This window comes from Corythoichthys intestinalis, chromosome 1, assembly GCF_030265065.1.
Source record: "Corythoichthys intestinalis isolate RoL2023-P3 chromosome 1, ASM3026506v1, whole genome shotgun sequence".
In the NCBI taxonomy this organism is placed as follows: Eukaryota; Metazoa; Chordata; class Actinopteri; order Syngnathiformes; family Syngnathidae; genus Corythoichthys; species Corythoichthys intestinalis.
The window spans coordinates 13,340,912-13,366,391 of record NC_080395.1 but is presented as its reverse complement, the minus strand read 5'-3'; the positions used below and the strand labels follow the sequence as shown (position 1 = coordinate 13,366,391).

At 39.6% G+C, this 25,480-nt stretch overlaps 3 protein-coding genes across 5 annotated transcripts in view; 1 reads left to right on the top strand and 2 right to left on the bottom strand.

Annotated features, from left to right (window-relative positions):
• Positions 1-967: 967 nt before the first annotated feature.
• Positions 968-7,487, bottom strand: LOC130917733 (gastrula zinc finger protein XlCGF57.1-like). The gene is made up of 2 exons (XM_057839399.1): positions 7,379-7,487; positions 968-5,376 (listed from the first exon to the last, which is right to left on the bottom strand). The coding sequence occupies exon 2, from the start codon at positions 5,300-5,302 to the stop codon at positions 3,845-3,847; it is 1,458 nt and encodes a 485-aa protein (XP_057695382.1). The 5' UTR covers positions 5,303-5,376; positions 7,379-7,487; the 3' UTR covers positions 968-3,844.
• Positions 7,488-8,370: 883 nt separating this feature from the next.
• LOC130917821 (zinc finger protein 771-like) lies at positions 8,371-11,624 on the top strand. The gene is made up of 2 exons (XM_057839551.1): positions 8,371-8,820; positions 9,608-11,624. Exons 1-2 carry the CDS (start codon positions 8,815-8,817, stop codon positions 10,442-10,444), a joined length of 843 nt encoding a protein of 280 aa, XP_057695534.1. The 5' UTR covers positions 8,371-8,814; the 3' UTR covers positions 10,445-11,624.
• Positions 11,625-14,060: 2,436 nt separating this feature from the next.
• LOC130917599 (gastrula zinc finger protein XlCGF57.1-like) overlaps positions 14,061-25,480 on the bottom strand; it is a 34,832-nt gene continuing 23,412 nt past the window's right edge. The window contains exons 4-5 of one of the 3 annotated variants that reach the window (XM_057839189.1): positions 18,229-18,446; positions 14,061-15,743 (exon numbers count right to left, since the gene is read on the bottom strand). In XM_057839189.1, the coding sequence (XP_057695172.1) occupies positions 14,407-15,743; positions 18,229-18,446 (1,555 nt within the window). In that variant the 3' untranslated portion in view covers positions 14,061-14,406. The remainder of the gene's footprint in view (positions 15,744-18,228; positions 18,447-25,480) is intronic. The other 2 variants (XM_057839199.1, XM_057839181.1) reach the window with 2 other exon arrangements.

Here is a 25,480-nt window from a genome sequence, read left to right as displayed (position 1 = left end):
GAGTGAGATGATTCCCTTGTACGGGTAAATATACAGTGGGGAGAACAAGTATTTGACCCATTGGCAGTGTATCAAATACTTGTTCTCCGCACTGTATGTATGTATATATATATATAAATTCGTACATGAAAGGCTTAATCATGTAGGGGTGATATAAAGATTGTGTTGCTTGAACCTGCATTGAATGTTTGAGTTTTAAAATAAAAAAAGGAAAATAATAAAGAGAAGAGCTTTCGCATTCTTCTGGATGGCAAATGAGCTTCCAGTTTGGAGGTTAAGTACCCAATGGGTTAGTGGGGATACACAAGAAGGGAAGGTAATGCACTCTTTTGGCAGTACAATATATTTATATCAAAAATTGATGGTAGCGTTGCATGTAATGCAAAAGGTACCATCTATAATATTCCTTTTTTTATTCAATGGCGATTCTTTGGCGCGCCGTCCAGCAGAAGGCATTTGAACCACCGATAACATTTATACACCACGATACCGTTCATACACCAAAATGACTGGAATTCTCATGCGAAGTGGGCTCTCTTTCATTTGGCACCAGAATAATAACCGTTCGCCCCAAAATGCATTTTTTATTTATTTATTTAAAGTTAAATTTTTAAAACGCTATTTGTCCTACAATTTTTGTCCAAATCACATAGTTTATACATTTAAAAAATCGTTCTGTACAGTTTTTGCTCAAACAGTACGGTTTGGCCTAAATTTGCCAAAAACATGCCAATTTATTTCTATTGGGCAAAATTTACCATTGATTTCCAATGGCACCCAAGTGACCTGATATCAACAGTAAGTGACCCAATATGAACATGAAATGACCTTGAAATTGCCTCAAATAAACAGAAAGTGACGCTAAAATGCCCCAAAATCAACATTAAGTGACCCGATATACCAACCATCGCAGCAATTTCTCCAGAAATATTGTAGTTTAATGGAGAATTAATCCATAGTTGTTTATACATAAGAGAATAACTGTAATGCAAAGTGTATTGGTATAAACAATCCATATTTATAGAACAGAGAAGAGATTTTAAAAATTCAGGGGTTGGACAAAATAAGGGAAACACCTAACATTTTGGCAACATAATAATTGAACATACAGCAATTGTTAAAGAATGGCATGAGGAACATTCTAATGAAGTTGAGCATCTGGCATAATCCCCAGACCTCAACATTATTGAGCATTTATTGCCTGGTTCAGAGATTCAATTATATGTCGATTTCCACCGCCATCGCCTCTAAAAGAGTGAGGGGATATTCTAACTGAAGGATGGATTAAAATTCCTTTGGAAACAATTCACAAGTTGTATGAATCAATACCTCGGAGCATTGAGGATGTAATTGCAGCAAAAGGCGGACCTACACCATATCAAATTAGTTTTTGTTGATTTTCTAAGGTGTTTCCATAATTTTGTCCAACCCCTGTAGTTCACAATTGAGGAATTTAAAAAAATCAGTAATGAACCAAAATATTGAATCGTAATAATCATAAACAAGAACAGTAATTCTTTAATGAAGCAGACTGGAAAATGTGACAATTCACAAGATTAATAGACGTTTTCAATGAAACTGTAAAAAAAAAAAAAGTGCATTATCGAAGTATTTCAAATGCCATCATTCAAAAGAAAAATGGTGAAAAGCAGTACAATAGAAAACGTATCATGTAATGGAACAACCCGAACAGAAAGAGAAGTAGCCCGATTCAATCAAATAAAAGGTATGAATACAAGAATTTTGAATACAGATAGTGCCCAGGTTACGAACGAGTTCCGTTCCTAAGCTGGCGATGTAACCCGAATTTCTGCCAAAGTCGTAAATAACCCTTTAAGTACCTAAAAATACAAAATAACTGTCCAAAAACATGTATTATACGTCATATCACAAGATCAAGTAAAAAATGAGATACTGTGATGTACGCTGTGTTAAATGCCATTATATTGAACACTATTTGGCTTTAAAAAATATATTCTGGCTTTACTCGTGAGTGAGTCCCTTTGCTGAGAGAAAAGGGTGCTGTGGAAAGAGTAGGGAGGCGAGACAGGGGAGATATCATGGCGGCTCAGATTGCCTCTCTTTACGTGAGCCTGCCGTCTGAACTAAAAAAAAATAATAAAGGATCGGGACTTGCAAGAGAAGTTGGCGGCGGGGGAGAAGCAGCAGCAGCATGAGGACAAAGAAGTGGGAAGTCCAAAAAAGGCGTATTGTTGGCGGCCAGGGAAGAACTGGAGGATGGTGTGGGCGTCATGACTCTCCCAAGCCGAAAAGGGCGCTTCTCGGGGGGACACATGAGAACCGGAGATGACAGCGGGAGGGACCTGACGTCGTTAGAAACTGCAGGACGGCAGTGACACTGATGGGGCATGAACTAGGTACTGTTTACCAAAGATACAACAATATTCGGTTTTATAATGAACCCTTCGCTAAGCCCTCTTCAATAAGCAAAACTATTTGATGCAAATGAAAAGCTCCCAAAATGTATTTTCCGAATTTTTTCTTGCGTGCGCTCGCTAATACGCCCGGGGTGCATCGAAAACTGAGGGCTGTGCCTTGAAAAACTCTGAGACAGCTCCTCCCCGCAAGCAGCCCTTCTCCTCTCCTCCCCCAAACTGCGTGGAGGGCGGAGTGAAGCACGCTGCATTTGTTTGGGTCTGAGGTAACAGACACGACAATCATGGCTAGCGAGGAAAGACAGAAGTTTGAGGAGGCGGCTTCAGCGTCGTACAGATCCGCTGTGTGGCAGCATTTTGGGTTTGCTGATACGCTATCCCCTCTCGTACATATTTCACAAAGACTGTCTTCCCGAATATTTACAATGAAGTCCGCCAAATCATTGTTACCGACTTGGCTGCTACGTACAACCTCTCTTTGACAACAGACAGCTGGATGGTCATGATGAACAATGAGTGGCAAATTAAGAGCGCTCTACTTCAAACTTGTCCTGTTTATCAAAGTCGATTGTCATATGCTGGTGTTGTGCAGTAATGAGCAGAAGTGACTTCTGTGGCATTTGTTAACTTTTTTTAATGCTCCGACAACACTCGCGCGTACGCACTAAATATCATCAAATAGCAAACTAGATGTGCTACATTAGATCCCCCTCAAGACCCATGCCATTGGCTACGTGAGCCCAGAGTGATCATGGGACACGTAGTCCATATACTACATTGATGAATTAAAAAAACGCCATGACTGAATGGAAGTTAAGCAGGCCAAATCAATCCACACCAGTGACTATAGATAATGCTGCAAATATTGTTAATTCAGTACGTGACGCTGAGGGACTCTGACCACAAATAGGATGTTTTGCTCATGTGGTAAACCTAGCTGCTAAGAGAGCTGTATCAATCAACAGTGTGCCCCACCTCACTTTACAAACAGTAAAGATTTTCTCAGCACTTTTATACAAAATTTCTTCAGATCAGGAAGAAGTAAGCAAATAAATATTATGCACCAAAATGCATGTGTATATGATGGCAATGTTATTTTTGCTTATGAGCAAAATAAAAAACATCTAAACAAAAAAATACAAGTGTTATTTTTTTTCAGAGCATTAAATGTATTGAATCGAATCGAAAATCATGTCCCCCATATTGAAACAATAACTTATATATAATAACAATAACTTAACAATATCGTTGCATCCCTACTGTTTACGTGACTATTATATATACTGTATATACATATATATATATAACTGGTAGAAGTGTGGCGGACAAGACTTTGGCATCGTAAAGTTGAAATCGCATAAGTCGGGTACGTCGTAACCCGGGGACTACCTATAGTTCAGGACCTGCAAAATCTTTTTTTTTTTTTGTCACACACTGCAATTGAAAGGTTATTCCCCTGTGTGGCTTTTTGTGTGCGATTCTAAATGTCCCTTCTGGGTGAATGTTTTGCCACAAACTGTGCAGAGAAAAGGCTTTTCTCCAGTGTGTATTCTTGTGTGTGTTGTTAAATGTTGCTTCTGAAAAAATCTTTTATCGCAAAATGAGCAGGCAAAAGCCTTTTCTCCATGGTGCTTTCTTGCGTGTCTGAGTAACTCTCCATTCTCTGTGAATCTTTTATCGCAGAGTGAGCAGGGAAAAGGCCTCTCTCCAGTGTGCGTATGCGTATGTCTAGTTAACTGTTGCTTTTGCGAAAATCTTTTATCACAAATTGAGCAGGGAAAAGGCTTCTCTCCAGTGTGTACACGCGTATGTCTTATTAACGCTTGCTTCCCACAAAATTTTTTGTCGCAAAGTGAGCAGGGAAAAGGCTTCTCTCCAGTGTGTGTTCTTTTGTGGTTATTTAATTGTACCTTCCGGGTGTATCTTTTACCACAACATGTGCAGACAAAAGGCTTTTCTCCGGTGTGTGTTCTTCTGTGATTGTTTAATTCTACTTTCGTGGTGAATCTCTTACCACAAACTGTGCAGAGAAAAGGCTTTTCTCCAGTGTGTGTACGCGTGTGTCTTGTTAACTGATGCTTCCAAGAAAAAAATTTATCGCAAAGTGAGCAGGCAAAAGACTTCTCTCCGGTGTGTGTTTTTGTGTGACTGCTTAATTCTCCCTTCGAAGTGAATCTTTTACCACAAAGTGAGCAGGGAAAAGGCTTCTCTCCAGTGTGTCTTCTCGTGTGAATGTTTAAATTTGCCTTCGTGAAGTATCTTTTGTCACAAAATGAGCAGGCGAATGGCTTCTCTCCAGTGTGTGTTTTTGTGTGATAGTTTAGTTCTACCTTCTGAGGGAACCTTTTATCACAAAGTGTGCATGCAAAAGGCTTCTCTCCAGTGTGTGTACGCGTGTGTATTGTTAACTGGTGCTTGGAAGGATATCGTTTATCGCAGAATGAGCAGGCAAAAGGCTTCTCCCCGGTGTGTGCATGCACGTGTCTTTGTAAGTGATGCTTCCAAGAAAATCTTTTATCGCAAAATGAACAGGCAAAAGGTTTCCCTCCCGCGCATTCTTTTGTGTCTCTTTTCAACGATGACTTTTCTAAGGATTTCCATGACTTTGGGTTAAAGTCAACATCCTCCTCGTCAGTGTTAAAGTCAGAAGAGTGAGTTGTTGCTTCGTCGCTGTCCGAGAGCGGCGCTAAGAGGCCGTCCGGTTGCGACAGTCCCTCTCGTTTTGTTGTCAGGCATTGAAATGAGCTGCCGCTTGAAGGTTTCGCAGCTCTGCTCTCTTCACTTGAAAGTTCATCTTCTTCGCTCTTTACAATGACAGTCAATGGAAGTGTGGTGATTTCATCTTCCTGTTCTTCTTCTTTAATGTAGGGGGTCTCTGGCTCCGCCTCCTGTTTGATGTCCGACATCTCCAACTCCTGTTTAACGTGGAGGAGGGAGGGGGGGTCGTGGTTCTCAGGGTGAAGATCTTCATCAATGATGTCTGCGGGCCACAGGGTGTTAAAAAAAAAATCATGTGATTAGTGCTGCAGCGAATAATTGATTAACTCGAGTAATACCATTGGAAAAAAAACTTTATATATTCACTGTTACTTTTCACCATTTTAACCTGCTTTGAGAGAACCCAAAGCCTGCTACAAAACTCCAACATCTCCGAAGTACTTTTATTTTACCCGCAATTGAAGCACCATATCCCCGCTACACACACTCTGTGATTGGACCGACAAGCAGGGCTCCAGACTAACATTTTTACGAGGAGCACAGTGGCCCCTAATTTAAAGTTTTAGGGGGGCAAGCAAAAGATTCAGGGGCGCACACTGTAGATCAACATGCAAAGTTTTCCTCTAATTTTCACTGTTGAACCAATAAATACTTTCATAATAAATGCAAAAAACTACAAATTCTCTAACAGTTTTGACATCAACCAGTATACTATTTAGAAATTCGGTTAACATGGGAACATTGATCGACAAAACACCTGCGAGGACACTGGCCAATCCGGAAATTGACATCCAAACCTCACACTTTGTCAACATGGAGGAACGTATCATTTTACCAGTGTGCGACTAGCACATACTTTATGATACCTCTCGGCATGATTTTCGGGACATAAATAAAAAAGCAGCAGTATGGAAAGTTATTGGCGCTCAGAAAATAAATTTTAAATTGCCCTTCAAATTCATAGATAATGAGAGACCACCGATGACGCACAAGTAGAGGGCGGTGCGTGTCACTATCGCTTGCCGCTGCAGTTGCATCGCACTCCTTGTGTTGGCTTTCAGCATAACGGCGATGACTTTCGCATTTCGCTATCGCCTCCATAGTGTCGAGCCCCTGACCCACGCCACAAATCGTCCACCTCCACCATTTTTTTTCTTCAGTTGTATTTTCCCTTGGCTAACCAGCTTGTTTCATTCCCGCCAACTAGTGGTTTTAACCTTGAAGGAGTTTGTCAGCAACAACAACAAAAAATGCAATGTTAGTGGTTGCGCATGTGTGAGTAAAGGAAACACATGTGAGAGTAAAGGAAAAAAATACTCGTACTGACTCTAATTTTAGTCGCAAAATGCCACCATTTGGTCGCAGTCTGGAGCCCTGCTGTTTTTAATGTTAAATACTAATACTTTAAAACTCGTCCCAGCTAGGATTTCTGAATGCGATATGGCACCGATCCCGTACGTTTTTGTGAGACTTCACGCAAGCGTAACTAAACAATGGCGCTGTCAAAATGATACAAATTTAGTTTGCTGTCAAGTTGGTCTCGAATAACTTTAAAAAGTCTTGAATTTAACTTTCCATGAGCTAGAGGAACCCAGTCAATATTTTTGTTTCCACTTATTTTTACTAGATTATTGATAAATGCAATGTTTAGCAACTTATTTGTGCATTGCCGCAAACAGTTATGCTTCAGTGTGGAGTAGAAGTTTGTCAGCCATAAAACAATTCAACAAATCGTGTGTTTTTTTTTTTTTTAATAAATCTGCCAAAGTCCTACTTACACAGGTGCGGGTAGATAAAAATTTACTCGAGTTGTATCAAATTTTAGGGATTAAATGCCCCCATTTAGGAGCAGTCTGGAGCCCTGCCTACAAGACATCCAGCAAGTATGACAAGTTCCCCCAACGCATGATGCAGGTACTGTAATTAAACCCCACTTCGCGGTTTTTGACTTTTCGCGGGATGTTCTGGTCCCTAATAACGTGAAACAGGAGGGATCACTGTGTCTTTAAGACAGAGCGTCAAATATAATTAAATGTATTCACTTTAATGATAGCCAAGATGGCGAGCACCCTAGAAAATATATACAAATTGGAACTAGCGTCACGCAAAAGAAACGAAATGCGTTACCGTGTCTTGCCTAGCGAGCTAAGCTACACAAAACCAAGTTAGGTGAGTCTGGGAAGCTTCAACTTCAAGCCAAACGACTTCCATTCAGTTTGAATTTGGGATGTTTTAGGCCACTAAACGCTTACTTCGGTACTTACCCGATAAGGATGCTCTGAAGGAACGCGTTTAGAGGAAGAGTACATGAAAAAACTGCAAGTCTGTCAAGAATACACAGACGTTGCGTCAAATGATCCGGAAATAGAAACGTTCTGCTGCTGGATTTTCAGTGTAATATGTTGAAGGTTTTGAAAGCAAGTGGGCGACCATCACTACTTGACTGCACTTCAAAAATATTCATTAAACATATATTTAAAATATCCGAAAATGAGTCGTAGATATTAATAACTCAATTTTCAAGGTTCACAACTTTGTCAGTAATTCTATACTGTTTCATCCCTGTCTAAAGGTCCGCTGGGACGCAACACAAAACAAGGCTGTGACACGAGTTTACAGTTGATCACAAAAAAAAATTATTTACAAAAACAAGGGTAAGCTGAGGCCAAAATAAACAAAAAAAAAGATAGCTGCTCTGAAGTATGAATAGCGTTACTCCAAAAAATATTATTACTCAAGTAAAAGCAGCCACATGTTTTAATAAAAAATAAAAAGTAGAGACGGAGGTTCCCGCTTAATCGTTTAATCAATGTGGGTGCTGTGCAGCCCTTTTGTAACAGTGCTCATCAAGAACAACTACTTCGACTTCCGCATTATCTCGTCTTGACCAATACACACCTTTAGTGGTGGAACAGTATAGCTCAAAATTAACATGATCAACACAACAGTTATCTTAAAAAATGACTCATGTACGTGTATAAAATGTTTTTTAAAAAATACTCAAGCATACTGGAAAATGAAACAACACCTGTCCAATAAGCATGAGTGCAATGCAGTGGGGAAAAGTTAATCAATATTTTAAAAGATAAATTAACACACAGAAAAATTATCATTTGTAATGAGTATTTTTGGAGTCCAGTTTAAGTCGTGACGGTCTCCCACTTCGTTCCAAACGTTTCAGCATATTACACTGAAGTTTCAGCGCCCGAACGTTTCTACTTCCGGTTCACGTGACGCATCATCTGTTTACCCATCCTGGAATTGCAATTCTTTCATGTACCCTTCTTCTAATCAAACAAGCTTCTTCAAAGCATTCGCATTGGGTTTTATTGGACTAAAACGTACCATTTTAGAGGAAGTCGTTTGGCTTTACTGTATGTTGAAGCATGCCAGGCTTCCTTAACTTAGTTTTGTTTAGTTTAGCTCACTTGTCAAGACACGTTAATGTATTTGTAATGCTTTTGCTTCATGCCACTTCCGATTTGTAAATTTTATTTTGAGGGCGCGGAGGGGGTAGCTCAGTTAACATTAGAGTGATTACATTTAATTTTATAAGATGTTTCTCGACTTGTCTTAAAGATGTGACAAATACTTTTGACTGAAGGCTAACGCAATCCCAAAGATCAAATCAAAGTGTGGAGACGTGGAAGATGAGTAGAGCAAATCCTGGCCACAACGACCAACTGAAAAACGAAAGAAAATGAGTGTAAGATCATGACATGAGTTGTATATTTTATGCAATATCAGGCTTGCTTTAATTTGACCATGATCAATGAGTGTGACTGTTGGGCAAGATTACAAGGCTCATGATAACAATGATCTCACGTCGATACAACAATTAAGTTAACAATTCTAACAGTTATGATCAATGGCAGTAATAGAGTTGATTAAAGATGTGTATACATAATATTAAAAAATTATTTACTTTATCTACAGCAGTGGTTCCCAAAGTCAACCTGGGCCCGGACCCCCAGTGAGTCGTTCAAAAAGCTTCCGGAACACCAACCTCAACTTTCGCCAATAATGTAGTACTGGACACAGCTATGCCGTTCTGGTCCAAAGAAATACTCAATTTTCAGTGGCTCACGTGCTCTTGCTTTTTATTTTTGCACAATAAATCAAAACGTGGTTCAAGACTGGAAAGGGCAATTCTAACATCATGATTAGCTAAGGTACCGGCACTGTAGGGCTGGGGCGTGGCGCTGCCCGAATCACTCATCTGGGCTGGGCTCAAAATAGCATAGATATGATGTGAGACATAGCGAGACAGAAGAAATTTTTTTTTGTTCTTTTCTTCAGAAAAATATTTTATTGTTACTCTGTCTCAGACATCGTGTCGTGGACCCCCTGGAAAGACAAAGGTCCGTGGACCCCACTTTGGGAACCACTGATCTACAGCCAAAGGGTTCTTAGTGTCGGTAAAAAGTATGGAACATGAAAATGACGGCAAAAGCTCGACTTACGCAAATCACATGATTTCCCCCCTCACTCAGTGTCTTGCAGACGTCACTGGAGAAGATCTTCACCCTGAGAAGTACGAGCCCCTCTACATTAAACAGGAGGAGTCAAAGATGGTGTACATCAAACAGGAGTTGGAGCCAGAAACCCCTTACATTAAAGAAGAACAACAGGAAGAGAAAATCACCACATTTCCATTGTCTGTCATTGTGAAGAGTGACGAAGATGACGAGAATGGAGTAGCAAAACCTTCGAGTGACAGCGCATTTCAGCACCCGACAACAAAAGGAGATGGACAATCGCAACCGAACGGCCTTCTAGCTCCGCTTTCGGACAGCAACGACGTGACATCACAGTCTTCTAGCACTAATGAGGAGGATGATGACAGTAACAAAAATGCTTTGAAATCCTTCAGCAAGTCAGCATTGAAAAAAGATGCAAAAGAATGCGCGCTTGGGAAACCTTTTCTCTGCACATTTTGCGAAAAAAGGTTTTCACAGAAGACTGATTTAGAAAGACATAAGCGTACACACACTGGAGAAAAGCCTTTTCTCTGCACATCTTGTGATAAAAGATTCACTGACAAGGGAAATTTAAAACAACACACAAGAACACACACAGGAGAGAAGCCTTTTCCCTGCACACTTTGCAATAAAAGATTTTCTCTGAAACCTCAGTTAGAAAGGCATAAACGTACACATACTGGAGAAAAGCCTTTTGTATGCACATGTGGTAAAAAATTCACCGACAAGGGAAATTTAAACAGACACGCAAGAACACACACTGGAGAGAAGCCTTTTGCCTGCTCGCTTTGTGAGAAAAGATTTCGTTGGAAGTATCAGGTGACAAAACATATGCGAATACACACTTGAGAGAAGCCTTTCACCTGCTCAGTTTGTCATAGCACTCATTAGAATTCATGAATTTAGTTTTTTATTACCATGGTATTTGAGTTCATTATTATGTTCCCTGATTGAAGTAGTGCAGCGGAATCACTTTGTTGGATAAAGTCAACATATAGATTTACGCACAAAATTCTGACTCTTCAAAATTGAGTTGTCGGTAGTTATAACTCGGATTCAGATTTATTTTATGTAATCAGAGTTGGGTAGTAACGCATTTTATTTACTTGAGTGACTTTTTGTGAAAAATGTACTTCTTATAGTAGTTTTACAATGCAACTTTTTACTTGAGTAGATTTGTGAAGAATAAACACTACTCTTACTCTGCTACTTTGGGCAGCACAAGTCGTTACATTTTTGCTCTTTATTCTAAATATTATTTTTGCTAGAGATGCTGACAGAGGCTATCTTTCACCAATGAGACGTTGCGACAATAGCGTACCGCAAGCAACACGTCACTTCCGCTCATTTATATTCATGGCGTTAGCTACTGCTGCTAAGTGGGGGACATACGGGAGCTTGTCCCCAATAGTAAATGAATGGAAATCATGTACGAAGGAGATGTTTACAGAGCTAAACTTACCAATTCTCCCCAAAAATGATGTTCCTGGTGCCAAATTCACTAGCAAAGATGTGGAAGAACATAAAAATGTTCAGTTAAAGAGATGGCTTGAGTGTCAAGGGCAGAAAAAGACTAAATAAACGAGCCGACCTAAGCATAGTCTTAGCTTTTTTATCGACACTTTTTTCTTACGTGACTGACAATTACTTTTCCTGTTTCAACAAGCTATATATTCAGGGGTGCACATAATTTTTTTGCCCAGGTTCTCAGAGGAGGACCTGGAGATGTGACTTGGTCCTCATTGAGCTTGAGAGCCGACCCGCCTGATGCGATAAATTTATGACAAGCTTTACTGAGAGCCAATTAACATTAATTAATTATATTAACAATTAATGCTTGATTAACATCAACTGGCACAACAAAATTGCCATTACTATGAAGTGAAATGTAAAGAAATAAAAAGCACCAATTCAAAATAAAGGGCATTATGCGGCTCCCACATTAACTCCAAGCCTTTTTAAAAGTGGGATGTCCTCCTCATAAGACCTCATTGAACGTGCATGTTTAGCTTTGTAAAATGCGAGCAAAAACACGTTTGTCAGTGCATGTCGCTGTTCATTACCTTTATTCCGCGACTTGTCCTTAGGGCGAGTGAGGTCATGTCTGACATCGATAGTTTGCTTAATTGCCACATGCACCGTTTTTTTCATGCTTTTCAAAGTTTGGATGGCTGAAATTCTTTGACCCTACATAAAATGCGCTGCTCTTATCGGTGACATTGGGATTCTCACGGCACATTTTGTACCGCATTTCCGTGCGAGCATCATTTGCTTCTAGCCATGGTACCTCCTGTAGCCACTTTTCAGCAAAAGTCCTTTTTTTCGGTAGCTCCGGTGACGTCTCTGTCGTCTGTCTGTCTTTTGACGGGGGTGGGGGAACACGGAAGTAATTACTCAGTTTGGCCTTCCTCTTCGACATTTTGAGAAGGTATTTTCTCGTGTCCGCCGCAAATACAGTGGTCAGCCATCGGTACGCAAAAGCGTATGGAAGCCGTTGAGGGCCAGCGCGTTTGTCTACGTCCAGTACGCATGCGGACCACTCATGTGCACCCCTGTATATATTATATCCTCTGGTTGTCCTACGTTTCTGACCGTTCTTGGAGGTAATTTATATTGTTAGTTTTGTGGAGCGATCGCAAATGCTACTCAGTGACAGCCAACGAACACTTTTAATATTTTTCATTGATAACAAATCTTAATTCTATAATTTATGTACACTTCCCCCTTACTAAAATTGTTTTTTTTTACAACAGTAAAGGTAACTGGCAGTCAGATACCATTTTAATTCTTTTCAGGTCATTCAGTGTCAGACAAGCAGCACGGCACAACGTCACGCTAAAAAATACGTTAAAAATATCAAAATGGCTAACCACTTTGTCCTCTGAAAGACCATGCCAACCCAACAAAATATTTACTGCATATGAAATGTGAATTGATTGACCGACCTGCTGTTAAAAGTCCGCGAAAATTAATTCATTCTTCATTTTTTCCTCCAAGTTTTTGGTTTCGGGAAACGTATGAAGAAAACATCCTTCATATGTCGTAATGTCTAGAGTCGTTTCTACAAGTTCCAAAAAAGCTGTGGCTGTGGTTAAATCTTCAATAAATGCACAAGTTTACATTGACATTTTAGACAGTTTTCTTATCCCTTCAATTGAAAATATGTCATTTTCCAAGATGACAATGCATCATGCCACAGAGCTAAAACTGTTAAAGCATTCTTTGGAGACTCATCCAGTCAATGTCATGGCCTGCAAATAGCCCAGATCTCAACCCTACTGAAAACCTGTGGTGGAAATGGAAAAAAATGGTCCACAGCAAGGCTCCAACCTGCAAGGAGGCTCTGGTAACTGCAATCAAAGAGAGTTAGCACATAATTGATGAAGAATACTCAAGTCCATGCCTAAGAGACTGCAAGCTGTCATAGAAGCCAGCGGGTGGTGCGACTAAATATTAGAGATGTTTTGTTATTTGTTTCTCATGATTCCTTATTTTTTTCCTCAAAATTGAGTGATTCCATATATATTTCCCTGCACTTGCTCTATAAAAGTAACATGTACTGACCACCACAATGTTTTTTATTCATTTTAGTGTTTCTGAATGCTAAAGAGTTGCACTTTTGAACTAATTCATAATTTTTTCAACCTTTTTATCAGAGTTTGTTCTACATGATAAAATGTCTGAGTGCTTGCTTGTCCGAGACTGGTGATTCCTTACTTTTTGCTAGGGGCATCTTTCAGTGCCGTTGACAGCGCCAGACTTTAGTTCATTCACCCCACCAAGTCAAAATGAATTAGACATATCATTCATCGTTCTAAATCATCAATGGCAGTGATAGAGTTGATCAAAAATGGGTGTATGTGTGCATTTGCTTCAACTACAGTGCTGCATCGACTTACGATCCTTTCGACATCCGACGTAAAATTTCATTTGTCTCAACGTAGACTACATGCTCAAAACACTTTTTTTATGACAGCGTCCCAAATTCATTGTTTTCCCGCAAGACGGACCCATGGCAGATATTCTTGAGAGAAATCAACATGGGTCCAAAGAAGGTTGGTGCAGGTGGTAAAAAAAAAAAAAAAGGAAAAAGTTGACACTTGGTATTGGAATTATGAAGGAAATGATAGAAAAATATGAGCGTGGTGTGCGTGTGAGAGAACTGGCAAGACTACGCGGCTCACCGGTCCCCCCTCCCCACCCACCTACACACCCCCTTTCTACTCCCTCCATCCTCCGTTCGCCAGTAAGTTAAGGTGACGATAAAAAGGCTTTTGTTATTTCATAATTTGTTATACACATCTTATTTGACGCATTAGTTATATTAGAAAACTAATCACTGCATTCACATGCACCCGGCGTCTCCTCCCGCCTCTGTTCCCCAGTCTCTATTAATTAAGGTGACAATAAAACCTTTTTCATTTCCATTTATTATGTTGTTTACATGTTGAACATGACGTACTTGTTATGGGACGGTCAAGAAAGGCCAAGGAACCAGTTGCAGAGGTGGTCTCAATTTATTTTGAACAAAAAGTCTCAAACACAAAATCACACAGAAAGGAAAAAGATGCACTTTCAAAAAAACCAAAAATGTGACCAGGACAACAATTTCACTGGAATAAGTTGTGTACTGACAATTTTTTATTTTTTTGGGAGGGCGTGGCGGTTTTTCAATTAACGTGGCGAGTTCTGGTCCTCATTAACCGCAAAAAACAAGGGACTGTAAATCTTTTCTCGCATACGGAGCAGGTAAAAGGTTTCCCCCCAGCTTACTCATGTGTGTTAAGTTCTGACAATCTTTTCTCACAAACCTAGCATGCAAAAGGCTTCTCTCCAGTGTGAGCTCTTGCGTGTTTATTAAAACCTGCCTTATATCGAAAGCTTTTACCACAAACTGAGCAGGGAAAGGGTTTCTCTCCAGAATGTGTTCTTGTGTGACTGTTTAAAGCTGCCTTCTGACTGAAGCTTTTACCACAAACTGAGCAGGTGAAAGGCTTATCTCCAGTGTGTGTTCTTGTGTGACTGTTTAGAGCGGCCTTCTGACTGAAGCTTTTACCACAAACTGAGCAGGGGTAAGGCTTTTCCCCAGTGTGTGTCCTCATGTGCGTTGTTAAATATATCTTCAGATCAAATCTTTTATCACAAATTGAGCAAGCAAAACACTTCTCTCCGGTGTGTATTCTTTTGTGTGTGTTTAAACTTCCCTTGTTCATGAATATTTGTCCACAATATCTGCAGGGACAAGGCTTTTCTCCAGTGTGTGTACGTGTGTGTCTTGTCAAGTGATACTTCCGACAAAATCTTTTATCGCAAAGTGAGCAGGCGAAAGGCTTCTCTCCAGTGTGTGCTCTAGCGTGTCTGTTTAAACTTGTCTTCTGACGGAAGCTTTTACCACAAACTGAGCAAGGGAAAGGCTTTTCTCCAGTGTGCGTCCTCATGTGCGTTGTTAAATACATCTTCTCAGAAAATTTTCTATCACAAATTGAGCAGGCGAAACTCTTCTCTCCAGTATGTATTCTTTTGTGTGCTTTTAAATTTCCCTTGTGGGCGAATATTTTACCACAATGTTTGCAGGGAAAAGGCTTTTCTCCAGTGTGTGTACGTGTGTGTCTTGTCAAATGATGCTTCCGACAAAACTTTTTCTCGCAAAGTGAGCAGGAAAAAGGTGTTTCGCCAGTGTGTGTTCTTGTGTGCATTTTTAATTGATGCTTCCAAGTAAACTTTTTTTTGCAAAGTGAGCAGGCAAAACGTTTCCCACCCATGCGTTCTTTTGTCTCTCTTTTCAATGATGACTTGGTTAAGGATTTCGAAGACTTTTGGTCAGAGTCAACATCCTCATCAGTGTTGTAGTCAGAAGAGTGTGATGTTATGTCATCGCTGTCCGATGGCTGAGTTAAGAGGCCGTCCGGTTGCGAACGGCCCACACCTTTTGTTGTCAGGTGTTGAAACGAGCTGTGGCTCGAAAGTTCCGCTGAGTCGCTCTCTTCGCTTGGACCTTCATCTTCTTCACTTTTGACAATGACAGTCATTGGAGGCATCGTTATTTCATCTTCCTGTTCTTCTTCTTTAATGCTGAGAGTCTCCGACTCCAAATCCTCTTTGACATGGCTGGGATGCTTCTCAGGGTGAAGGTCTTCTACAGTGACATCTGCAGGAAAGGATGGAGGAAAAAAAAAAAAAAAAAAAAAAAAGACAATTTGTTATGATCGACGTCCAATTGTCCTTCTGCTGTGAAATTACCAGAGGTGGGAAGAGGAGCCAAAAATTTTACTCAAGTAAGAATAATCCAAAAAAATGTGCTCAAGTACAACAAAAAAGTATTTGGTGAAAAGATTTTAAAAATTGTAAAATTGTAACTGCTTATGATGTTTAATTTTCTTTTCAAACAATGTTTTCTTTCAGCACAGTTATCTATATGTACTCTTACTGTTATACTGTATTACAATAACGCACTAAATAACCACATTAAGCCAAAGAAATACAGAAAGAATAAAAAACACTGAATTCCGGGGAGAGAAACAAAATTAGTGGAGGAAATAGTTTCTAGTTTTAATAGTTGAACAGGGAGTAGGTCCTTCATAGTTCCCATAAAACGTTGTAATATTACGTAGGGCTAATGTAGCTGATTAAGGAGATACAGTTGTGGTCAAAAGTTTACATACACTTGTGAAGAACATAATGTCATGGCTCTCTTGAGTTTCCAGTTATTTCTACAACTCAGATTTTTCTCCGATAGAGTGATTGGAACAGATACTTCTTTGTCACAAAAAACATTCATGAAGTTTGGTTCTTTTATGACTTTATTATGGGTTAACAGAAAAAGTAATCAAATCTGCTGGGTCAAAAATATACATACAGCAACACGAATTAGCAATTTCTTGTGAGTGATTATTGACTTGAACAATCATTGACTTGAACAAGTTGAAGAAGCATGTTTTGCATCTCCATGGACTGAGAGGCTGCCGTGCAAGAAGGAAGCCCTTGCTCCAAAAGCGGCACCTTAAGGCTCGACTGAAGTTTGCTGCTGATCACATGGACAAAGATAAGACCTTCTGGAGGAAAGTTCTGTGGTCAGACGAAACAAAAATCGAGTTGTTTGGCCACAATGCCCAGCAATATGTTTGGAGGAGAAAAGGTGAGGCCTTTAACCCCAAGTACACCATGCCTACCGTCAAGCACGGTGGTGGTAGTATTATGCTGTGGGGCTGTTTTGCTCCCAATGGAACTGGTGCTTTACAGAGAGTAAATGGGATAATGAAGGAGGAGGATTACCTTCAAATTCTTCAAGATAACCTAACGTCATCAACCCGAAGATTGTGTCTTGGGTGCAGTTGGGTGTTCCAACAGGACAATGACCCCAAACACACATCAAAAGTGGTAATGGAATGGCTAAATCAGGCTAGAATTAAGGTTTTCGAATGGCCTTCCCAAAGTCCTGACTTAAACCCCATTGAGAACTTGTGGACAATGCTGAAGAAACAAGTCCATGTCAGAAAGCCATCAAATTTAACTGAACTGCACCAATTCTGTCAAGAGTAGTGGTCAAAGATTCAACCAGAAGCTTGTGGATGGCTACCAAAAGCGCCTAATTGAAGTGAAAATGGCCAAGGGACATGTTACCAAATATTAGCGCTGCAGTATGTATATTTTTGACCCAGCAGATTTGATCACTTTTTTCTGTTCACCCATAATAAAGTCATAAAAGAACCAAACTTCATGAATGTTTTTGTGACAAAGAAGTATCTGTTCCGATCACTCTATCAGAGAAAAATCAGAGTTGTCGAAATAACTGGAAACTCAAGAGAGCCATGACATTATGTTCTTCACAAGTGTATGTAAACTTTTGACCACAACTGTACATACTGTACGTAAGAGTGTTGCCGTCTTCGTGAAAATCAACAATGTTGAAGGCATCTTGTGTTTCAGAATCAGTTTTACAAATAAGGAAATCCTTAATATTTTGCTTCATCTTTATCAAATTATTATCCATATAATGATTTATACTAATGCTTCGTCGTAGCTCCCAGCTAAAGTACATGTACGTAACGTGCGTAGCAGGTTACAGCTACATTAACCTTACGCAATAACACTTTTTTTCTCGTAGCAATAGCACGACTTTAATCTTGTCGTTTAATTTATTTTTTTTAAATTTGGCCCTAATACTCCATCATAAATGTAGACCGTCACGTTCCAAAATATTTCATTAGCCTGGCTAATGAAACATTTCAAATAGTTCTTTGTGATGGTTCTTCTTGGAAAAAAATGTTTTTAAAAATTCTCATTTGTCACGAATTGAAGCAATTTCGACACGGCAGGACATGGTGGTGCTGTCCGACTCAGCCGATGCACCCCACCACCACAGCTTCAAAAAAATCCTAGGGGAAACCTTGACATGCCTGTAATATGGCGTGTCCGGTTGAAAAAGGTATCCAATCAGCGTTCCTACACCTGTTTAGAACACATAATTTAATATTGACACTTTTGTCTCCCTTTTCAATGAAGACTTGTTTGAGGATTTCAAAGCATTTCGGTCACAGTCAACATATTCCTCATCAGTGTTAAAGTCACAACAATGCGATGTAACTATGTTGCTTTTCGAGAGCGGAGCTAACAGGCTTGCGATCATCCCTCACCTTTTGTTGTCAGGTGTTGAAACGAGCTGTGGCTTGAGGGTTTCGCCGTTTCGCCCTCTTCGCTTGGACCTTCATCTTCTTCCATCTTTACGATGACAGTCATTGGAAATGTGGTGCTTTCGTCTTCCGGTTCTTCTTCTTCCGCCTCTTGTTTGATGTCCGGCATCTCCGACTCCTGTTTGACCTGGTGGTATCGTGCGTCCAAGGATGAAGATGTTCTACAGCGACATCAGCGGGACACGAAATGAAAAAAAATTACATGAGTTGCCAGAATTGACGTCCAATTGTCCTTCTGGTGTGAAATTTCTGTTCATCACATGGAGACGTCCATCCATTTGAAGTGGTAGGATGCCCTCCCACTTCAAATGGATTGGACGTCTACTGCCGTCAATGACATCCAAAAAAGGCCTATAATTGCTCATTTACTGTCAGCTCAATTTGAATTTTGGTCAACAAATCTCCTGAATTGATGGCTGTGTGTACTGTGCAAATGTACTGCAGCTTTGCTCAGGATTTTAATTTAGCTGTAAGGAGGAGTGTAACTGTAAATGTATTTGTCCTGTACCGTCACAGTACGGACATCATGGTTTGTTGCACGTAGTCAGATGGCAAATACGTTTGAGTAAAAACAAACCAAAAAAATCCATGTCAGAGTTAGTCCTCCTCCAATCCAGCGAGCGGTAGAGTTTATGAGCCAAAACAACAACTGACATTATGGGAAACAGAAGACAGACCAACACAGATGAGAAGAACTTATTATTGATCACTACTAGGAAAGTCATGGCGAATGTACAGAGTGGGATCTATCAAATGCAGTACACTTAAAAAAATGTATTATTAATTTTATATTTTCAAATCAGGAAAACAAGGCTGAAGTCATTGAAACACTGAGTATTTTTTCATGAATTCAAGACATGCCTTTTCAGTTTTGGAACAATTTGCAATTTTTATTTTAGCCAAAATATAAATATATCTTATGTAGGTGTGTATGTTTACTACTTATGGTTAATAGTTAATTGTCTGTAATCCAACGTTGAAAATGGTAGTATCTGGCTGGGGCTGAACGATATTGGAAAAAACTGACATGGCGATTTTTGGGGGGTTTGCGATATTAAAATAAACTAAAAAAATTCAGAGTTGAATGACTCATTTTGGGAAGACTTTTTGTTGACTCACTATGACCACATTAGCGATGACCCGATCCGATCACATGATCGGAAATCGGGCCGATCGTGCCATTTTTGAGAGGATCGGAATCAGGTGAAAAGGATCAGGTTTTTAATTTTAAAAAATATATTAATGTTTTTTTGCTTCACGCTCATTCAGCCTTTCACTCGCCATCCTGTAAAGCAGTGTGACCAAACTGTTTTTCTTGGTTACCAGTTCAGCTGACGTTTTGTACTTAAAGTCAACGATGATCGACAGGATTGACCAGAAACACCTCGGTAGCTCTATGATCAAAGGCACAAATGGGTTAATCATCGTTAAACTTGGTACACAGTCTGAAGTGTGCTGTGGCAACTCATTCACTGTGTAGGTGAGAGGCTGTTCTCGGCAGCGTGAGCGTCAAAACAAAAACAAAAAAAAAAAAAGCTTTTTTTTCAGTATCGGATCAGCACTCTGTATTTATTTCACACTGTGATAAGAGCTGCTTTTTAATTTATCCAATAGAACAAACTAACTTTCAAATGCTGTGATTAAAAAAAAAAAAGCCATTTTATCTGTCCGGTTGTAAAGAACCCGTACAGAACCGTGACGCCCATACCGAGGCGAACCGGAAGTAGAAAAGGTCCCTGTGTGTACAGTTACAACCCTAACAGGTGTTTACATATACAGGTTGCCCAGCTTGCAGTCATTTTATGACAGGCAAATCTCATCCTTAATCTAGCACTGCATAATCTGGGTACAGTACAGTATATGGTTACATTATAGCATTTTTGCTCTGTTACATCAAAGTTGACCATATAAAGTCAGGCATCTGCCTCCTTATATGAGTCCTGTCAATTGTCATATACACACTGTTGTGCTTTGTTATATAACAAACCCATCACTACTTGCTGATAGTCGCTAATTCACTTTATTCCCAATCTGTCTATAATGTAACCTGTGTTTTTATTGTAATTTTGCTTTAGGGGTGGGAACCTCTCAGTACCTCACGATACGATATGATACACGATACAAAGCTCACGATAACGATGATCTCACGATATGGCAATACGACGATTATCGATACATTGGGTCAGGAAATCGTTCCACAAAACAACTAAAAACCTGAAAAACAAATTATTTTCATCTTTCTGCTGTGTGTTTATCAATGGTAGACGTCTAATCCGTTTGAAGGGGAGGGGGGCACCCCCACACACACTTCAAACGAATCGGATGTCTGTGGCGGTCAATGGCAACCAATGAGTTTAATTTGAGGGCATTTCGGGTCATTTGCTGTTGATATTGGGGCATTTACGGGTCACTTCCTGTTCATTTAGGGACATTTCTGACTCGCTTCCTGTTGATTTTGCGTGACAGAACAGGAAGTGACTAGGGAATCCCCCCAAATGAATAGGTAGTGACTCAAACTCAACAAGTGAACTGTAAATGCACCAAAATGAACAAATAGTGACCTGGAAACGCCCAAAAAATCAGAAAGGCTGACTGCAAATGCTCTGGTTTCAAATTAACGAATGATCATTCACTTCTTCCAGTCTACATGGACGAGGCGGCTAGCGCCGTCAACGGCAGCCACAAAAACGAGAGACACTATTTTGGTGGAAGATTTTGGTGGCAACTTGTTGGTTGTTGTATCTTTTTCTAGACATTGACACCTTTTAAAAACGATATATCGATTCTTGGCAGGAGCATACGGAGAACCTTTTGGGGTACAAAGCAGGATTTCCCCTACATATAAGAGATTGTGGTGCACCACCACACCAAAATAAAAGCCCCCACGCCTTGCAAGTGAGATTTTTTAATGGCCGTTTCAAACTAGCGGCAGCCGAGTGTGAAGAGTTCAGCGGCGACCTATTCATTGTGTATTGTAATGTCCGTAACTAGCGCGGCCCCCTTGCGAGACGACAGGACTGGGGAGCTGTGACGCAGGGGGAAGCGAGGGGCAGGCGTACTTATATGTGTGCTATCAGGCTGATTCGGCAGACAGATGTACACAGTCATGGCTGACAAAACTTTGATAAATGGGCTTTTTTTTCTCTCCAAGATTTGCGAACTCTGGGACACTCAAAAAATGACTCTCACACCTCTCCTTGCTAAGTAAATGGTATCTGGATGTGCGTTTGTGTGGAAATGTAGTTTACGAACACCCAAAAAACTATTGACCTTCTCACCGAAACTAGTAAAACGCTTTACACAGCTATTAGAATTCCCCCCCCTATTCATTGAAATAGGTCCGTTAACAGAAAGATTATTATTGTTGTGGTAATGTAGTATGTATTAGGGCTAAATACAAGGAAAAAGACGGGGGGGGGGGGGGGGGGGGGGCGTAAAAAAAAAAAAAAAAAAAAAAATTCGCCGTGGCACGAATGGCAAGGCTGTCCGACACCAATACACCCCACTACCACAGCTTCAAAAAATCCTAGAAGAAACCCTGCAAAGTATCACCATACAACAGACTTTCTATATTTTGTCACACTCCCAGTGATAATATATCGAAAAGGTGATATATTGCAATACTTTGTAGTCAGAGGTGGGTAGTAACGTGTTACATGTACTTCGTTACATTTACTTGAGTAACTTTTTTGAGAAAAATGTACTTCTAACAGTAGTTTTATTAAGCCATACTTTTTACTTGAGTAGATTTGTGAAGAAAAACGTTACTCTTACACCGCTACTTTGGGCTACACAAGAGTTGTTATATTTTTCCTCTTCATATCAAATTTATTTTTTGCTAACAATGCCAAGAGTAGCTCTACCAATTTCACCAATAAGATGTCGTAACAATAATCACATCTCCATTATAGCAATCAGAAGCAAGCGTTCCGTTCTTTGATCACGCCAGCCTGTTCAATCACGTGGCGTCTTTAAAGACCAAATGTGAAGTAATTTCATAAAATGCCAAATAGGTTCACAATTAAAGTAATTAAACATTGTTCAACAAATAAAGCATGAAAAAATAATTCATATGTTGTATATTTGACAAAATAATCGCGTTTCCAAAGTTCAAGCCTGAAAAGGGACGAACCCGGAAGTGATACGTCACACTTAGAACAGCGATGGCAGCGCTCCATACGGCCGCCATGCAAAGCCCTTCAAACAAGGATTCAAACAGCGATATAAGGGATAGATCGAGCGCAAGTGAGGAGATCCAAGTTTTTGAAGAGTTGGAGGAAGAAGAGGAGGTTGGAATTTCATGTTGGACCTTACATGTATTAGCCAGACACTAATCAGGACGCAAACAATGTGCCCACACGACCTGACACGGAATGGGACAAGACTAAGAGTGTGACAATATCTCGATACAGCGATATATCGTGATATTTTGCAACCCGATTGGTTATCAATATGCTCCCGCCAAGTATCGATACTTTTAGTTGACATATTGGCCATACAATGTAGTATGAATGCTGTTAACTGCTCAATAGCCACGTTTACATGCTGACTTTTATTCATACCAATTCAAATCATTCCGAATGGAAATTTCACATCAGCTGTTTACATGTCACTTCATCTATTCCGATCCAGCGTTTACATGTGACTGCCTTTATTCCGAAAGGACGTTTGACAACTGCCGTCTGACACGCGCAGATTAATCAAAACAAAGCGTCACGTTGCAAAACATGGAGATCGATCGTCAGATCAGCTGCTGTTTTAACTTTTCGAGTGGAAACAAAACTTCAGAATGATACGCCGTTCATTTAAAAAGTTGTGTGGGTGCGCTGTGCGTGTGCTTGGAAGCCATGTTGCAAGTGACGTTACTTACGTCACCGAGTGATGTCACCACGTCAGTACGGAGCATGCGCAGAAAGAACGCAACCTGTTTACATGATATAATTTTACTTCTAATCGGTTTGGGAAAAGGAATATTCCACCCCTGTGAATCGGAATGAAATTCCATTCGGTTTGGGCCTGTTCATTCCGAATGAGGTGTTTATATGGAACACATTTATTCGGTTTGAACAAATATTCCGATTGTAATTGGAATATTTGGCTCCATGTAAACGTGGCAATTGTTTGTTGAGCAATTCCTTAGCGGCCCACTATGGGCGCTCATGAGTGGCGGTGAAGGTAAAGTGCGCACATGTCGTGTAGAGAAGAAGAGACTAAGCTCCGAGTGGGTTGAAAAAAATAAAAAAGCTCCGTGAGAACGGTGGAGGAAAAAAAAGAGAAAATACTGCTACAAATCACACACGTGGACACACTTTAGATTTTACACCAACAAGAAAGGAAGTAAAGTGAACAAGGACTTTGCTGTATGCAAGAATTGTCTAAGAAAAATAAGGTTCACTGGCAGCTGGTGACGTAGTGGACACCGGAGTTTGTGTGCTTCGCTTTCATCACTTGAGGTAAGAATGTTTTGCAATGTAATTGACTTTTTAATTTACATGTATTATTTTGATGATATTTGGTGTTGAATGATATAAAATAAACCAGGACCCTAAACTGGATGAAAAGGAATATCGAACAAGCTTACATGAATTTACTGATTTATTTGATATTATTTGAGTACCACTTTCCATCTAGTTTACTACACAAACTGTTATTGCTACCATTTTAATAAAATAAGCTAAAAAAATGGTATGAATAGCTTCCAAGAATAAATAAGGTGATCTGCATGATAATTAATGTAGCCTACATATTAAAAATAGGTAATTATTGCATTTTTAATTTCTATACATTCAGATTTTTAAAATTTACTCAATACTTCCAACACAACAACAACAAAAAAATCAGGATTTAAACTCAAAAGCTATTAAGTAGCTAATATTTTTTGTTTTATTTTGTTTTTAAGGTGAGGAAGAATGCGACTGACCGAGTGCGACATCTCAAATGCTGAAGCAGATTGAGGAAGTGCTCAAACCAATGCTTTTGGCCATATATGAAGAAAAGACCCACCAATTTTATCATTGCCCCACTCCAAGCTCAACTGCTGACAGACACCTACAGCTCTGTTAATTATTTTTTAAAAGATTTAAAACTTTAAAGAAATTAAGGGTGCCATTCATCATGATCTCTCCAAGAGATATCAGTGGTTGTGGTGTGTTTCCTCTATATGTGCAGGTACACAATTTGCAGTAGATGTATATTTTACAGCAATTTTGCACAAAAAAGGTGTCACTGTTCAATAAATGACTTAAACAGTATTTTTTCCTATTTCGAAATATCTTTTTTTTTCCGTTTCAACAGTTGTATCGTAGAATATCATGTATCAAATTTCTGACCAGTATATCGATAATCGCTGTATCATGATATCGTGAGATAATAGTTATCGTGCGCCTTATATCGCGAATCGTATCGTATCGTGAGGGTCCCTGAGGTTCCCACTCCTAGACAGACCCATCGAGATTACAAGATTGGTAAGATATAGGCTGTTATTATCTTTATGATTTGAAGATGCAGGCATTAGCACATAATTTTATTTTTTCGTCTGATTATATTGTTTAAAAAAAATTTTTTTTTTAAATCAGACTTCATGGTCAAGCAGTTAGCCTACTCGGTACTTGAGTATTTTTTTCAGCAATTTTTTTTTTATTTTTTTACCTGTACTTCAGAAATACTTTTCTTTTATCCCAGGCAATAGTAGGTGGTTTATTTACCTGACATGTTTCGGCGAACACTTAAAAAGTTTTGACCAACTTATAAGTGTAGGCAAAATGAACTCAATACAACTATGATCGGGGAATACCACGAGTTAGCTTTCGGTTAACGTTGCTAGCTTCTACTGTTGATTCCACAACACGATTGGGGTTTTGCCTCGAGTTACTTTTCGGCTAACGTCGCTACCTTCTACTGTTCATTCCACAACAGTTGGCAGCTCTAACCTCTCTTCCAGACTTTATTTGGCACCGAATGACCACGGAAAACCAGCGATATGATCCTTTTAATTTCATAATAGTACCTATTAAGGAACTATTCACTGTTCCAACTAGGAACTATTTTCTCCACTAGAGGGCACTCATGCTCTTTGGACAAATAATGTTTGATTTCTGTCATTTTTTTTCTCTCGCCGCAATTCAATTTTTTTTTTTTTGTATTTCGTTGGCCCAATGTGGTTATGTAATGGGTTATTGAACAGTATCATTGTTAT